Source organism: Dasypus novemcinctus, chromosome 16 (assembly GCF_030445035.2).
Source record: "Dasypus novemcinctus isolate mDasNov1 chromosome 16, mDasNov1.1.hap2, whole genome shotgun sequence".
In the NCBI taxonomy this organism is placed as follows: Eukaryota; Metazoa; Chordata; class Mammalia; order Cingulata; family Dasypodidae; genus Dasypus; species Dasypus novemcinctus.
The window spans coordinates 43568525-43585529 of NC_080688.1; the positions used below are offsets into that span (position 1 = coordinate 43568525).

Below are 17005 nucleotides of genomic sequence, written 5' to 3' on the forward strand. Positions count from 1 at the left end.
TTTATTCAAACCATATTGGTTTACCTCTTAAATCTGTTTGCTATATCCCTTTTCTCAAGCCCTATAATCGAAGCCTAACTTCCATGTCTTCATCTATGCTTGTTTGGACTCCCCCAGTAGATGCCTAACTCAGCTCTCCATGGCAGCCTCAATCTGCTGCTATTAATTCTTTCTGTGCCGAACTAGATATTTGTATAGAGGAAGCTGAGGAAACAGTGGAAGTGATTTCATAGCTAACATTTCAAAAGTGCATTGAGATAATCAATATAAGAAGAAGCAGAACTTGATCACGTCTGTACATTTAGTTTTACAATGAACTATTTTTATTTTTCACATGTGACAGAGCCACCATAATATTTCCAGTGCCTAGGACCTCTAAAGATTTTATTTGGGTCTGAAAACGTCACAGAGCTACCAGTGTGACTACTCAAAAAAATAAATCTGATGATATCTTCCTCTCATTCCAAATCCTTCAGCAGCTTTCATAACCCAAGGCAGAAAATTTAAATTCTTAGCATGCTTCACAGGGCTGAGGATTATCTGAACCTGTCCTTACTTTGAGCCTTATCCTTGACCATTCTACTCTATTCTCCAGTCTTGCCAATTGACTTGACCTTTCCCAAAATATGTCTTGAGATTACACCACAGCATGTTTATTTATGCTGTTTGTTCCATCTTTGAATGTTCTTTTTCACATCTTTTCACACTCACATTAAGCATTGCCATGAGAGAATAGGACAAAAGAGAGTCAGATACTCCCCTTAATATGCATCAGGGAAATTGGGCTCATCTCTGCTATGGTACTCTAATATTGGCAGAAAACAGATCATCAAGGGCAGTTCAGATACATTTAGTTTATGTTTTAAATTTCACTCCTCCTTGACCAGTCAACTGAGTTGACGTTATGAACTCAGTTCATATGGCTATACATAATGAACTGCTTTGATAATTACCAGTCAAGGTTAGAAGATCACAATTAACATTTATATCATTTACATTCTACAAAGGTCTTTTATATACATTTTCTTTTTTACTTCTCATCATAAATTATGTACAAGGCAGGCATTATTACTATGCCCATGGTACAGATAAGGGTTCAAATGCTGACAGAGTTCATGGTCCATATGTGGTCGTGTTGTTAGCAACTGGGAATGCTGGGACAGTAACTCTGGGCTCCTGGCTCCAAAGCCTTTCCATTTTTACTAAACTATACAGTATCTCTAATTCCATGAATCTAGTTATCTGCAAACTCTTTTTAATAAGCAGAACAAGCTATATCTCTTTTATCCTTCCTTAGATTATTCTTTTTTCTTTCTTATCCCCTCTCCCTGCTTTTGAGCTACATCAGTTATTTCTACCTGGTCTGGAAGAATCTTTGGTAAAAGACTGACATATTAACTTTACTCAAAAAAAAAAAAAAACAACTTCAATCTTTTAAGTTATTCTAGTTCAAAAGGAAATCTTTATTAATGCCAATTTAATGTAGTGGTACAAAGAAAAAATGCAAACAGAGCAGTTGTATTCACTCAAATTTAAAATACAGAGTAAATTTTTTGTTAGGATAGCTAACATGCTGAAATCCCACATTTTATTTCTCTTTTCTGGAAACATTAACAGCATTGAAATTATAAGGTCAGCTTTCAAATAGATTATAAGGTTAACATCTCACCAGAATATACAAAACTCATGAGCAAATTTGAAAATTAGCTATATTGGAGGTAAAATCACTTTTATAAATATTTTATTATAATTATAAGAAAACTTAATCAAAAGATATGGAGTGGTTAAAACATGGATATTTGAAGAAGACGTGCTTGAATTTGTTTCCAAACTCTAATTCATCAGATGGTTTTGGGTAAGTTGCTCAGTCTTTTTGAACTTTAGTTTACATAAATGTAAAATGGATTGATATTAGGTCAATTGAGATAATTTATTTAAAGTACATTGACAAGTATATGATGTGTGCATAGTAAATGTTATGTAAATATAATAAATGTTATCACTATTATGATATTAGATCAGTTCACCTCTTTGTTTTTAACCTATCTTTTTAGCTTTTATTCAATAGTCACTGACCTGTCTTCCTGGGTAATATGAAAATAATTTACACACTCAACTGTCTGATCTAATTTTCTCTCAAAATTCTGATCGTTATTTATCTAAAAGACCAATGGTGTGCACAACATAATAGGTAGCATTAGAAGGGAGTCAAAGGTGTGGGAACTATAGTTAAGCTTTCTTTTTTTTTTTTTTAATATACTTTAAAATTTTTTTAAAAGATACTTAGATCACATAAATGTTCCATAAAAAAATATAGGGGATTCCCATATACCCCACTTTCTATCCCTCCTACATTTCCCCATATTAACAACATCCTTCATTAGTGTGGTACATTTGTTAAAATTGATAAACACATTTTGGAGCACTGCCACTAAGCATGGATTATAGCTTACATTGTAGTTTACACTGTCTCCCACATAATTTTGTGAGTTATGGCAAGATATATAATGGCCTGCACCTGTCATTGCAATGTCATTCAGGACAATTACCATTTTAAGTTTTCTTGACATAAATTGAACTAATGACCTGGGACTTCAATAAATCAAGAAAATATATCATTTCTTTTTCACTCCAGAAGGAATTTATGCAGATCCAGATAGTCAGAAATTATCAGTTAAAAATGGAAATTACAGCTTCCATTTAATTTTTAAAACACCAGTAAATATTTTTGCAATCTTTAAAAATATAGGCACACAGTTTGAAAACACATATTGTTTTTATGAATTGGTTATGGCATTGAACCATACAGGCAATACTTATAGACCATGTTTGACCTCACATATTTTCATATCTTAAAGAATTTAAAAATGCATAATTTTTATCTCTGAAATTAACATTCTTTTTTTTTAGATTTTAAAAAAATTTCTTTATTTTGTTTTATTTTTTAAAAGATATTTAGATTATACAAATGTCATATTAAAAATATAAGGGATTCTCATATGCCCCGCTCCCCACACCTCCCACACTTTTCCACATTAACAACATCTTTCATTGGTGGGGCACATTTATTGCAATTGATGAACACATTTTGGAGCATTGCCGCTAAGCATGGATTAAAGTTTATACTGTAGTTTATACTCTCTCCCACCCAATTCTGTAGGTTATGGCAAGATTATAATGGCCTGTATCTGTCATTGCAATGTCATTCAGGACAATTCCCAAGTCCCAAAAATGCCCCCATATTACACCTGTTTTTCCCTCTCCCTGCCCTCAGAAACCTCCAGTGGCCACTGTCTTCACATCAATGATAAAATTTCTTCCATTGCTAGAATCACATAAGTCTATAGTAGAATACCAGTAACCGTACTTTAGTCCATAGTTCATTCCCCATTCCTGAGGATTCTGAGATGGTGATGTCCACTTCACCTTTAATTAAGTGGGGGCCTGTGATCCCACAGAGCTGATGGATGGGATTCTCTTGTTTGCAGTTGTAGACTCCCTCGGTTGCTTGCTGTCTATCATCACCTCCATGTTAGTTGTCCTGGGTGAGACCAATGAACTGGAGAGTAGGTTTCACAACTCTGTTGAGATTCAGAGCCAAGGGGCACATGGACAGCCCAAACATTTAAGTTTCTTGGGCATACACTTACTAACTTTAATACTAATTATAGGTTCAAATAGAAGGACAGAAGACCATGTGTAGGGAAACCATAACTGAGTCCAATTATGTCACTCTGGTGAGCATAAATTCCAAAATATGGCCCATTGACAAGGCACCAAACTCCTGAGCTACCTTCCCTGACTATAGTGTCTGAATGTCTCCAGAGCCCTCAAGAGACAAATAGCTCTGCTATTTGGGGTAGTATCTACTTTGGCAGGCAGAGATCCTGCTGAGACATGCATAAGTGTAACCTCTAGAATGACTTCCTGATTTACTTTGAAGACTCTTAGCCATATAAACTCATTTGTCTTTATGTTTTCCCCTTTTGATCATAGACTTTTTCCAGTTGCATTGCTAGTTGGTGCTTGGTAATAATCCCTTGGTGCCAGGGAGGCTCATGCCTGGGAATCATGTCCCAGGCTGGGGGGAAGATAATGTATTTATATGCTGAGTTTGGCTTAGAGAGAGACCACATATGAGCAACAAGGAGGCTCCCAGGAGGCAACTCTTAGGCACCCTATAATACTAGGCTAAGTTTCAATTTCAAGAGTAAAAGTTCATACAAACATTTATCAATATCAAGGGCCTGCCAAAGGACAAGCCTCCTTTACTAGTCATTGCCCCAGTAACTGGGGGAGTCTTGCTGATCCGTTAGAGAATGGCACAGAGCTCCCCAGGATGGGAATTTGATATTCCTTCCATTATTGTGTGAATCTCCACCCACATGACAATGCCTGTGAACAATTGAACAAATTTATATGCCTATATGTATACTCAGGTGAGTTTCCTTTCTCCCATTTATCTCCCATCACTGACACCCTGCACCAATGATCCTCACTTGCCACAGTCATCAACATACTTAAGATGAAAAAAAAGTTGTAGGAGAAGAATAGGATGAATCCACATTCGTGTTATCTTTTTCCAGTTAAACACATTTTTTTTTCAAAGCTCTGAGTTTAAAATGTTTCCACTGCTTTAAAAGATGCTAATTATATCTATCAAATAGGAAATAATTTTATGTCACATCCTGTTACTGTAACAAATTATACTTTATTACTTTCTAATTATTTCTTTTATCTGAAGAACCAGACCTCTAAGATTAAAAAAAAAAAAAGCTCCTAGGCAGCACTGAGCACTATAGTGTAATATCACATCTAAACTTTTATATTTGTCATCTAATAGAATTTAAGTCATGCACACCAATTAATTGGTCTACTAATATGCATGTGCATGCAAATTTCATCTGCTAAATTAGCATTTTTTTTTTAGGAAAGCAAGAACTTTTTTTTTTTTAATTCAAATGTTCAGGTCACATAATGATATTTACAGTCTGGGTAGAAGAAACTCCATTAAATTGTAGAAATGAACGTTCGTGGTTTACACAGGTACTTTTCTCCATTGGTCCAGAGAATGTGGGTTTTAAAGATCAGACGACCTTCCTTTCTTCTTCCTGCAAGTTTTAGGGAATTCATTCTGCATTTCCCTGCCCCTTTTATTCCTTGCAAGTTAGTTGTGCATTAGAGCCTAAGGAAGAATTGTTAGCTGAGGCCTCTTTTGAGACTGCATGGCAACTCAACTTCTCCTTCTGCCTAATCCCACTCTGTCCCTTTCCTTCGTCAGTTATGGCTCCTAGAAGCACTCCCTGATAAACTTTTTGCATGCTAATTTGCTAATCTCCTTCTCAATCTCTGCTTCCTTTGGAACCCATCTCTTAACTGGTACTCCTCCATGTGGCTCTCAGCTATCTAAGTCAGATGGGAGCCCAACACTTATAGGCAAACCCAGACTGTTTCTTCTCTTGGGTGATTCTGCATAGCAGGTCCAGTTACTCAGACTGTGGCCTTAAGTATATTGGATGGGAGTCAGATATCAGTATTTTTTAAAGAGCCTCATGTGTAGGTAAGTTTGGAACCACTCACCAATAAACTCCACCACTCTTCAGGTCCCTCTACCTCCCAGTGGTTGTCTTTCCCTTTTAATGAAAATCCTGGCTTCTTCTTTGGAGTTCTTGTCTTAGATCATTTCGTGCTCATCTGGGAAACCATGTTTTCCCCTCCCTAAGACTAATGAATGACTTCCTTCTCCTGGGCTCAGGTTACCATGCCTTTATTTCTCAGGACTGTCTAGTTTATTCCACACATTACATCTTTTCTAGGGGACTAGTCCTTTGAGAATTATGGTTTTATAATAGAATAATCCATTTAACATGCAGAAACAGTAGAAGACAGTATCATTCAGAGGACAAGGAATCAGTTTGTCACTTTTAATCAGTCTCATTCAGTCAGTTTATCCCACCATTAAGAAGTCACAATTACAATACATTATTTGAAAAAAAAAATCAACAAGCAAGCAATCATGGAATAAATAGACAAACTAATAGCTCCATCTTTATCCTGCCTCTGGGTTGTAACATCAGTACATTCTGCTGTAACTATTAGCTTTCAATACATAAGAGAGATAGATATTTGAGGATTCAACTTAAGTATTCATAATAGTTCTTGATGATACATATAAAATTCAGCTTTCCAAGTTATTGACTTAATATTTAAAGTCAAACATGTGACATCCCTTTACAGTTTATAAAATATCTTTGCACCAATCATCTTATTTGACATTCTTCAGATGTGCTGAGTGATTTAACAATCTGGGTGACACTAGCATTGAGTTCTTATAAGGAATGTGATCATGATTAACAAAAAGCAATTTAACATATTTGCTTCTATGCCCTTTATATCCAGTTATTAAAGTTTAATGTTGCATGATGACCTAATTTTTGAAAGAGTCCTATACATGCAGTCGAAGGGTTTAAGAGGAATGGTCCTATTAAGAAGGGAATTATTAGAAAGTGGATATGGAATTAGGTGAGCCAGTCTAAAATGGATGATTCTGCTAGCATAGCCGAGTTATTAAATCTGCATTTTGGAAAATCTCCAAAGCAATAAAGTTTGATCTCTTTAGGATCTATCACTTCCAGGCACTTTAATAAATTTTAGAATTTCTGTGGTTCCAAGTTTCCTGGATATACTTGGATATTCTTCCGGAGCTGATAACAAAGGAGTGATAAGTAAGTATAAAATGGAGAATGAAAAAACTAAGATGGGGATTTTGCTCAATTTTAAGAGGTAAAATGAAGAATCTTACTAAGGTTGTACATACTTTGAAAGGGCAAAGAGAATGTCTACCCTAGAATTGTAAAGTTCTCATGCAAGTTCTTCCTGAAGCCCTGTCAATAACATTTGAAAAATAGAGAGTAAACTGAAATTTCAGGTAAAAAAGATTGTTGAGAGTGAAAATGTCGTCTTCTCTTTTAAATTTTTAAGGTAAATCTTCCTAAAAAGTTCTGAAGACATGCTCATATTTCTATGTAGATAAGTATGCGCAGGTCTTAAGAGCAAGCAGCAGCAATGGCTAATTTTACAGAGGTCTCACCATGTCCCAGGTGTTCCAGGCATGACCTCACAACAGAAAAGGACATGGAGAGACTTGACCAATTGCCCAAGGTTATGCAGCTACTGCAGAGTAGAGGTGGGATTTGAACTCAGAGAAATTTGGGCCTCTGGCAGTGCCTTTTGAGAAAGTTTAGTTTCTCCTCAAGGGACCTTAGGATGATGCAGTGTTCTGGCTAGTCAACAATTAGTCTACTGGGAAAACAAACCAGCTAGATTGGATAAAAAGAAAGAATAAAGGATTCACCTTTCTTCACTGAAAGAAAAATGAGCTTCTACAAGCAGATTCAATGTTCCCCCAGAGCCTGGGAATGTTACGTTGATTTCCAAAATTGTCCAGCTTACAACCAGAAAATGAAATGTTTGGGCCTTAGATGGCAGGCAGGTCCCGTCACCTGTGTGAACAAGATTTTTGATTACGGCTTTGAGGAAGGAGTTCAGTAGCTTTTTAGGCTCTGTGTTCACTGGCACAGGACTTTCTGTCTTTGACTGGGGAGAGACTGATGAATAAGAATGCTAGGAATATTCTAGTCTGGGTAAAGGCAATGAAAGAAAAGGACTTAGGATAAGAAAATACTCAATTAAAAATACATTCTCTCTTTGCCCCTCTCTCAATCCCCTCCCTCCCCATGCATCCACACTAATGAATTTAGTGTATATCCTAGGATATGTCTGTTTTGTTGTAAAAATATGTGATTTTTTGCATGTTTCTAAAAATTTTTAGGTTGAACTCAATAAAAAGTGTAATTTAGGTATATGGAAATGTAGATTTTCAACTCCTAATACATAAATGACATTGTGTAATTAAGCTATTTTTTCCTTTGTTTGCTTGGCTCTGGGTTTTTTCACTCAGTGCCTGTTGAAGCCATGTGGTAGAGATAAGTGTGAGCTCTGGAGTCTGAAACTTGGGCCAAGACCTTGGCTCTGCCACTTAGTTGCTGAGTGTCAGTGGACAAGCCACTTCACTTCTCCTGTTTTAGTTTCTTCAACTAAAAAAACAAAAACTGGGAAAATAAAAACAACCTTATAAATTTTGACACATATTTCATAGACTCAGATACTGTAATGCTAGCACTCTATGGATTTTCCAAAATGTGGCAATATAAAGTTTTCACACAACTACATCATCATTGCCACCTGGCTGGGATACATTAATTGTATGATACTTTTTTTTTACCTTAGAGTCATTAAAATGTGGGTAAAAAGTAGCAAGTCTATTAGAAATGATGACATAGATAATTATTAAAAGGATTAAATGAGTTAATATGTAAAGTGTTCAGAACAGTATTGTGCACATAGAAAGAACTCGAATTATTAAGAACTATCCATGCTGTTGATTTGTCTGTGCATGGGTTTACGACTCTAGTAGTTTTCATACAATATAGCCTATAAGGACATATTGTCTCCATTTACAAAATATATTAGTCAACTTCAATTTATAATGTTCCTAAGGGGGCTGGGAAAATAGATTGAATCTGTGTGAATTATTCCTAAGGTGAGATCCTAGTGCAGTGGTATGAAGCCCTGGGGCAAAGGGAAGAGAAGTTCCATTCAGTTTGTAGTTACTGATGTGTTATCAATACTGAAAAGAACTAGATGGTGTTGAAACAGAAAATAAGAAAAATATCTAATGAAGCAAGAAAAGCATTATTAAAATATAGTGTCAAGAATATGAAATTAAAATAAATTAGGAAAAAGTCATCCAAGAGTCATATATCTCAATTGACACGAGATATTAATATAATAGATGTTACCACATACAGTTAAAAACCCCATTATAAATGGGCAGCAAGTTCTAAAATTGTACTATGAAAAATAACTTTTGCACAAATTAGAAACTGAAAAAATTGTCATGGAAAAAAATATATATGGAAACCTATAAGATAAAGATCAATACTCTTAAAGTTCAAGTCTCCTGGTAAAAAGTACACTAGTTGTTGAGAAAGATGAAGAAAATAATGACTGCATAAACTGACTGACATCCATATAGTAATCAAATTCACCATGCATCCTGAATATGTACATACCTTTACAAATTATTCTTGAGCTTACAATGTTCAAATTTAAAACTAATTAAATGTATCTAATATATTAACAAAATAATGGTTTAGAGTCATAGAATCCCTCTACAATCTGTCCATTTTTTGTTTCATGAAAAAAAACTCATCATGAAACTTGCTTTTCCTCTCCCATCTAATAGTATGCAATTACTAAACAGTCTCATAATTCTCACATGCACTTATTTTTTGTTGACATTTTTAAAGGATAAATATATTCTCAAACTTCTAAGTTGTACCTGCAATCAGCACAATCATTTGTTATAGGAAAAATTCAGGGAACTGGAATTATTTTAAACCTACAAATAATCTCCCCCAAACTCATTTAGTTGCTGTAGCATCATCTCTTTTCACCCACTGAACTTTTGCTAGATTAGCTAATAAACAGAAAAATGGTGATGTGATCTTTTACAACCCTACAGAGGTACTAACTCAATCAAAAAGGAATATTCTTAGGCATACTGATTTGGCTGCATCAAGAAGGAGAGAAAGGGTTTCTCTGCTTTCCCCCCCTATTGTCTTTTGACGGAGACAGGGTTTTTTTTTTTTTTCTTGAGGACATGGTAATTAAACACCATCAGATGCTTTATATTTGTATTTTCTCATTATCTCTCATGTAAGTCAAAAAGAAAGTGATAGTTCAGGATAATATCTCTTAGTTCTTCCAGGTTTTCCTTGGAACATAAAAATTATACTTTTATTTTCTAAGAGGAAACACTACAGTGGATTTTGAATGAATAATTATGAAGCTATGACCTGGTAAAAATGAGAGGCGGAAAAGACCTGGCATTTTTCATGCCACCTCTGCTTTTTACACCATGCTGATTCACATGGTAGTGGCCAGGAGATACCCAGAGGGCCGTATGAAACTCCAAGTGAGGGCCTGTCTCACATGCCCCATTCACTGATGCCACCTCCAAAAATACAAGATTGGAAAAGGGTGAGGCGCAAAACCAAATCATTGTCAAGACTGTTATTTTGGCCAATTCACTGTTAGATTATTTGAAAATGACAGCAAAATAAAGTGAAATAAAGTTTTAAAATTTATATGTAAAAACAAAAAGAACTCAGTAGCTGGCAAATGCTCAAATACAATGGAATTTAGAGCCAGAAGCACTGAAAGTGACCAAGCAATATATTTCCTACTGATTAAAGTCACAATTCAAATAGAGGATATAACAGTTTTAATGACATATCAACATGACTTGGAAATAAGCAAATCTACAAAGCTATTAAGAAACATCTCTTGGGTTAACAAACCAAAAAACATAGGTAAAACACAAGGTACTTGAGAAACAAAGCTAACAGGTTTGGAGAAATTTGTACCCCAAATCAAAATATATAATGAACAAACATTATGTATCAATAGAGCAAAAACTCGTTCTTTCAACAGGAAATAAGACCCTTTTGACTATTCTGATCAAGAAAAAAAGTTTAAAAAAAGTTGAGAAAGGGAAACATAACAAGGCATGGAATAGAACTTAAAATGATGACTGCATGCAACTTTCCAGCAATAAAATTAAAAATATACTAGATATATAAGGATTTTTCAGGAAAATATAAATTATGAAAATTGATTAAAAAAACCACCTAAATACACCTTTTACAAAAGTTATTTGACACTATTGTAGGAGAGTTCTAACAAATTTTTTATTACCAGATCATCTCAATATATATAAACCATTCCAGAGTACAGAAAAAATGGCAATCTTCCTAACTCTTTATGATGTCAGCATAAACCTCAGGCTAAAACTGAACAAGAATGGAAAAAGCAAAAGTAAAAGCCAATCAATTATAATTCAAAATTCCTAAGTAAAATAGCAGCAAATCAAATATATCAGCTCTAAAAGAATAATTTTATGACCAAGTAGAGTTGATTCCAGGAATATAAGTATGATCCAATCTTAGGAAATCTAATGGTATCATTCAATATATTAATGGTGAAATCTTAATCATTATAGAGGAAGGAAATGCATTTTATAAAATTCAACATGTACACCCACAAAATCCCTAAATAAGTGAGGTATACAATGAAATGTTAAGTATTTATCAAAAGCTTATAGAGGGAAGTGGTTGTACGGGAGGCCCTGAGTTCACATCCCCGGGCCTCCATGGGAAGGCAGGCTCGCCCACATCCCACGGAGAGCTGCCCGCCCGCAAGTGCGCGGTGAGCCAACTCAGCAAGGTGACGCAACAAAAAGGGAGACAAGTAAAAAAAAAACACGGAAGAGGGTGCAGCGAATGGACACAGAGAGCAAACAAGAAGCACCCTGCAAGGGGGGAGGAAATAAATAAAAAGTAAAAATAAAAAAAATACAGACACAGAAGAATGTACAGTGAAGGGACACAGAGAGCAGACAGCAAGCAAAGCCGCGGGGCGGGGGGGGAGGTGAGGGGGGGCTGAGGGGAAAAATTTTGAAAGAAAAAAGCTTATAGAAAATGTTATGTATAATGGTGAAATATACAAAGCTTTCCTACGATAGTCAGACCCATATAATAATGCTTGCTATCATCACTAGTACTATCTGTACAGAAAAATACACACTCACACACACCTAGGTATTAATCTTGGAAAGGGGGAAAAGTTGTCATTGTTTGCAAGCATGATCATCTGTCAAAGACATCCAAGAGAATCAACAAAAAATGATTACAACTAATACAAGAATAAAATAGGGCAGTTAGAAATGGGATAAAAGGTGATAAATTTCCAGTGAAGCAGTAAAACAAAGAGAAAATATGAAAAGTAGACACTAGTTCCTGCACTAATAATAGTAACAAAAATGATGAAACAAAAGTATAATAAATGTGTAGTAGATGAGATATATAATGTAACTTTATGCCAAGTACATAAAAGATCTGAAAGAATGAGAGTGGCAATAATTGTATTGATGAGAAGGCTAAGTATCTCAAATAAATTTCTTAACTCTTAACAACTCAGTAAAATTTGTTTTGGAGCTTGAGAAAATGTTTCTAAAACTTATCCACAGGAGAAAATGGGGAAAAGTAATGTAGAAAATTCTGATAACCATATGAGGAATAGCTTGTCAGAACTATATGTTCAAGTACAGAGATCCAGTATTACATGGGTCTAAACTGAAAGAGCAATGGAACAGAATAAAAGATTTGTTTCTACAAATATATGCACATACGGGAATTGTGTATATGATAAAGGTACATTTCGAATGATTGAGTTAAAATTGGACTTCTAAAGAAGTGGCATTTGGAAGATAGATCATGTATCTAAAATTTTTTCCAAGTTAGATTTCTAACTCATACAAAATAACTTCTGGGTGAATTAAAGGAGTAACGCAAAACAGTAGAAAAAAGTACAAAAATATAGGAAAATAATTCTATAGTTTGGAGGTGGGAAGACTTTCAAAAATCTAAAGTTAAGGGGAGCAGATGTGGTTCAAGCAGTTCAGCACCTACCTCCCCCATGGGGGGGTCCCAGGTTTGGTTCCTGGTGCCTCCTACAAACAAAAAACAAACAACAAGGAAACAAATGAAAAAAACAATTCAGGGGAGCCAATGTGGCTCAGTGGCTGAGTGCCAGCCTCCCATATTTGAGGTCCTAGGTTCAGTCCCTAGCCCTGGTACTAAAAAAAACCAAAACTGTGGTCGAAAACACTGACAGAATAAACCACCTAAAAATTTATGTAAGACAAACACTTGAGACAAAGTTATAGGATTGGCAAAAAAACAGGAAAAATATGCATATAAAAGAGCTTGAACTGATTAACTGAAAACACGAAATAACTCAATAGAGAAATGAAAAAGATTTTTTGAAGGTAATGAAATGATTAGTAAATATAAGATAAAAATCACTAATTGACCTCATTAGTAATCAGGAAAGCCTTATTTAATATTAAGCATCTTTTATTGTCTGGCATATTGGCAAAACTTTCAAACATGGCTGATGGCCAAGATGGTTGAGGATGAGGGTAAATAAATTTTGTATACAGTGTTGGTAGATTATAGTTTTTAATTAGGGCAACTGGCAATGTTTTAAGGAAATTTAAAATGCACATACTTTTATCATGGAAAACAACCCGTTTCACACTGACTCCAGCAATCTGTAAATATATTTTTTATTGCCAGCATTGCAGAAGAGACCCAAATCACCAGAATGGTCTAGGAAAGTATGTTACTGGATGGGACTCAGAAATCATGTTCCTAAGTACAGTTTTCAAGTTGTTATTACGTCACATGGTTACAGATAATTTACAGAGCTCTTCAAACTAGTAAGTGTGGCCGGACTCAAAGGCGAACTTCCAAATCCCAATTGCTTGATTGTATCACATTTTATGGTTACTATTTTGAGCAACATAAATGCCTCTGCCAAAGGAAGAAGTTGTTGGCTTTTAGAAAGCCTCCTATTCTTTCAGCTAACAGGCGCTTTAAAGTCAGGTTAAAACATTTATAATTTAGGAATATTTAATTAACTTTTCTCCACACTCTTTAAACCAGCAATTTCATCTCCAGGCTTGTAATCTCGAGAAACATTCTCATGCAAAGAGACATGTACAAGAATGTTTACTCTGGCATTTTTTTTAATAGTGAAAAAATCGGAAACAACCAATTAAGAAATGGTTAAACTATTGTGTCCAAATTATGGACTACTATGTACTAGTTAAAGAAATGAGGTAGTCGTACAAATATATATATGTACACACCCACACACACTATTGTGGAAATATTTTCAAGATACACTCAATGAAAAATATAAGTTACAGACTAATACATAATGTGTACAATCTCATTTCCATGAACACAAAAAAGTAAAATTTTAATGTTAGTGAGTATAAACGCTTTTTGGAAAAAGCTAGAAATTACACATCAAACTGCTAATAGAAGTTCCTTCCGCAAAATAAGGAAGTTATGAAAATATTAATATTTACATATGCTGATTATGTATATATATAGTTACTTATTAATGCTTTAAGTTTATATATAAACTAGATATGTGATGGAATATCCACAAGAAAATAATTTGGATCATGTTTATTTAGCTAAATTTTTAATTTAGAATGTTGTAGTGTTTGAATTTAATCAGACAGTTCCATTATTCATTTGGGTGTACAACAATATTGAGGTACAGTTTTATAATCAATTTTAGAAGACTATTCCAATTAGCAAATTCACTAAGATTTAATATGTAAATTCCCAGAGGCAAGTGCTGACATTTAATGATTAGAAAAGTAAAAAGTAAATATTGCCTATAGATTGAATCAACCGAAAACTAAATTTCACTGTCTAATATAAAATAATCTTTATATTGAGCAAATATCATGAGTTAATTAGAAGTATATCAGATAAGTGTTTTTCAAAGTAAACAATGTGATGATGATTATGAAGCAAATAGAAAAATACAGTGACAATGACTTTGTGTTTCTTAAATTCACTTATGAACCATAATTAGATACAAATAATTTTATAAAATTTGGTAAGATAATTTTCCTTTTTCATCATGTGGGTCTATCAAGCTATAACAAATAGTGAAGTCAGTGATTAAGTTAGTCAAACCTAAGTGATACAACTGAAGTGATAAAACACTGGCTTCAATGAATTGCCTGAGAATTCCAAGGTGTTCCAGGCCCCATCCTAGAATTTTACTGAGGTTGTCACTGTGCTGGCACTTTTACAGGAAAGGTCTGTTAAGCAGAGTTAGGTAACCATTAGCTTGAGCAGAAACAAAGACATAAGTTAATTTAAAAATCCCAACAAAATTCACCAAAGTTTAAGTGTAATTTTTTAATCACCACAGGATAGTCTTTTCTTGTGCCACTTGATACTTTTCTTCTGAGATGATTAGAAGTTTCACTGTGATTCTCTCCATTGCTCACTGTAGGTAAATAGTTGTCCTGCTAAGGTTTCAGTAGTGTTGAATAGTGCAAGAACAAATCAAATGTTTATACTGTTATTCTCAATGAAACTCCAGAACTTGGATTTTCACAACATTCAAAGCAGCTCAAGTAGAAAAGAAAAAGTTCAAACCAGTCACCAGATCCAAAATTAGCATTTTATTCAGAACGCTGGGGTCAGAGGTGTATCATTTATATTCTGGTACACAATACAGAGGCAAAGCTGTTGTCAGAAGTTTCTCCAGTTTAAAAGCTTTTTTTTTTTCATTTTTTTAAAAAAACACACTTAGTAGTGCCACCGATGTCAGGCCACCCCTTTTTTTCTTTTCCTTTCCTTTTTTTTTTTTTGGTACAAATTATGTAAAACATTTGTGCTAAGAACTTTTCTCCCTCCCCAAACAAAACAGAAAAAAAAATTAAAAATTAAAAATTGAGTATTCTAACTACAGCTCAACAATTGAATCAAATGTCACTTTGTTTTGTAAATACTTTATCCATAACGAAAGATATAAACATGCAAAAAACCTGAATCCAAAGTCCAAATAATACATACACATGTTCTGAAGTTTCTGTACTTCTCTGTAGACTATGCCAATAAAACATTATGTACACATACCATCTTTACAGTGAAGTGGAAAAAATACAGTAAATAAAAAAGTGTACATGGATTAAGACCAAAATGTGTCTAACATTCTAGTTTATGAAAAAATTCAACTTTTGCTACAAATTGGTGATATGAAAACTCCCTTTATTTGCAACCAGCTGCATAAGTTTTAAGATTTTAGTGAAAAAAAAAATCTAACGTCTAAAACTAGAAGTGATGTACATTTTCCAATCTCATGGTCTCATCCCCCAAGATAATAAAATCGCTCCATGAGTTTGTCTGTTTGTTCAGTTCTGTGTTTTAATAAAAGCAAATGCAATGTAACAAAAGCGTGTCATCGAAGCATATCATGGTTTAACTTACTGCTCCCACCACAAAATATTTTGTCTTTTACTTATCATTTCAGAAATCAGTACCATTAAAGCCTTAAACATAAAACTAATTCCAATCTGAAAAAGGTACAAAAAGGCACATAAAATCCCAGTGCTTCTGTACTGTAAAATTCAAGTGTAACTGAGAGCTCAGTGTTTTTTCCCAACAGTATTGGATCACTGATATTCCCTCTGAGCCCAAATTGGTTTGCAGCCCATGCCAAAGCCTCCAGCAAGCACTGTGCTAGTAGACTACAAAGTTAAAGCCTAGCTTCTGTATGCTTTTTGGGAATATCAGTTGAAATGTTTGTACTTGTCCGAAAACCAAGTTCACCCTGAAGTTCAGTCGTCCCCTCCACCGTACATGTCAGCGAGCTTCTTGAACCGCGGCCCCCAGTCGTTCAGGTAGTCATAGTCCTGCTCGCCACCACTACTTGAGGAATTAAGGGAGCTCAAGGACCCAGCCGTGGAGCCACTGCCTTCATAGTCAAAGACTAAGAGCGAGTCATATGGCGGAGCAGTGGGATCATTGTCGGCAGCTTTAAGGCCCTGCAATTTGGAAAGATAAGAAAGAAAGGGAGAACAAATTAAGAGAGGATGACAATTTGCAAAAATCACAAGCAGATCTAAGTGGTTCTGCAGGCTCCAACACTTGTTTGTCAATTGTCATCTGCAGGCCACAACATTTTATGCACACAGTGACTGGGGTTATCACCTTATTTGTAAATTCGATAAAAACTAACTCATGCCTGTCATCTGCAAAGAAACAACCTCACTGTGTCTAGCTCTGTGAAGCCAAGACATATATTGGGAGGGGATTAAAGGGAGAATATGTTTGACAGGAGTGGAAGTGAAGGGACAACTGCTTGAAGCTGAGAGTGGATGATTTACAAATAACAGAATATAAAGAACAAAATTACTAGTTTTTTTAAAAAGATACATTTAAATACAAGTTAAATTATAGTAGGGTAATGACTATAAAAATTCATTCACTCATTTAACAAA

At 34.7% G+C, this 17005-nt stretch overlaps 1 protein-coding gene across 1 annotated transcript in view; it reads right to left on the bottom strand.

Moving 5' to 3' along the window:
• Nucleotides 1-15164: 15164 nt before the first annotated feature.
• Nucleotides 15165-17005, bottom strand: part of CDH2 (cadherin 2) — a 204110-nt gene continuing 202269 nt past the window's right edge. The window contains exon 16 of the mRNA XM_004455761.4: nucleotides 15165-16549. Within this exon, the coding sequence (XP_004455818.2) occupies nucleotides 16343-16549 (207 nt within the window). The 3' untranslated portion in view covers nucleotides 15165-16342. The remainder of the gene's footprint in view (nucleotides 16550-17005) is intronic.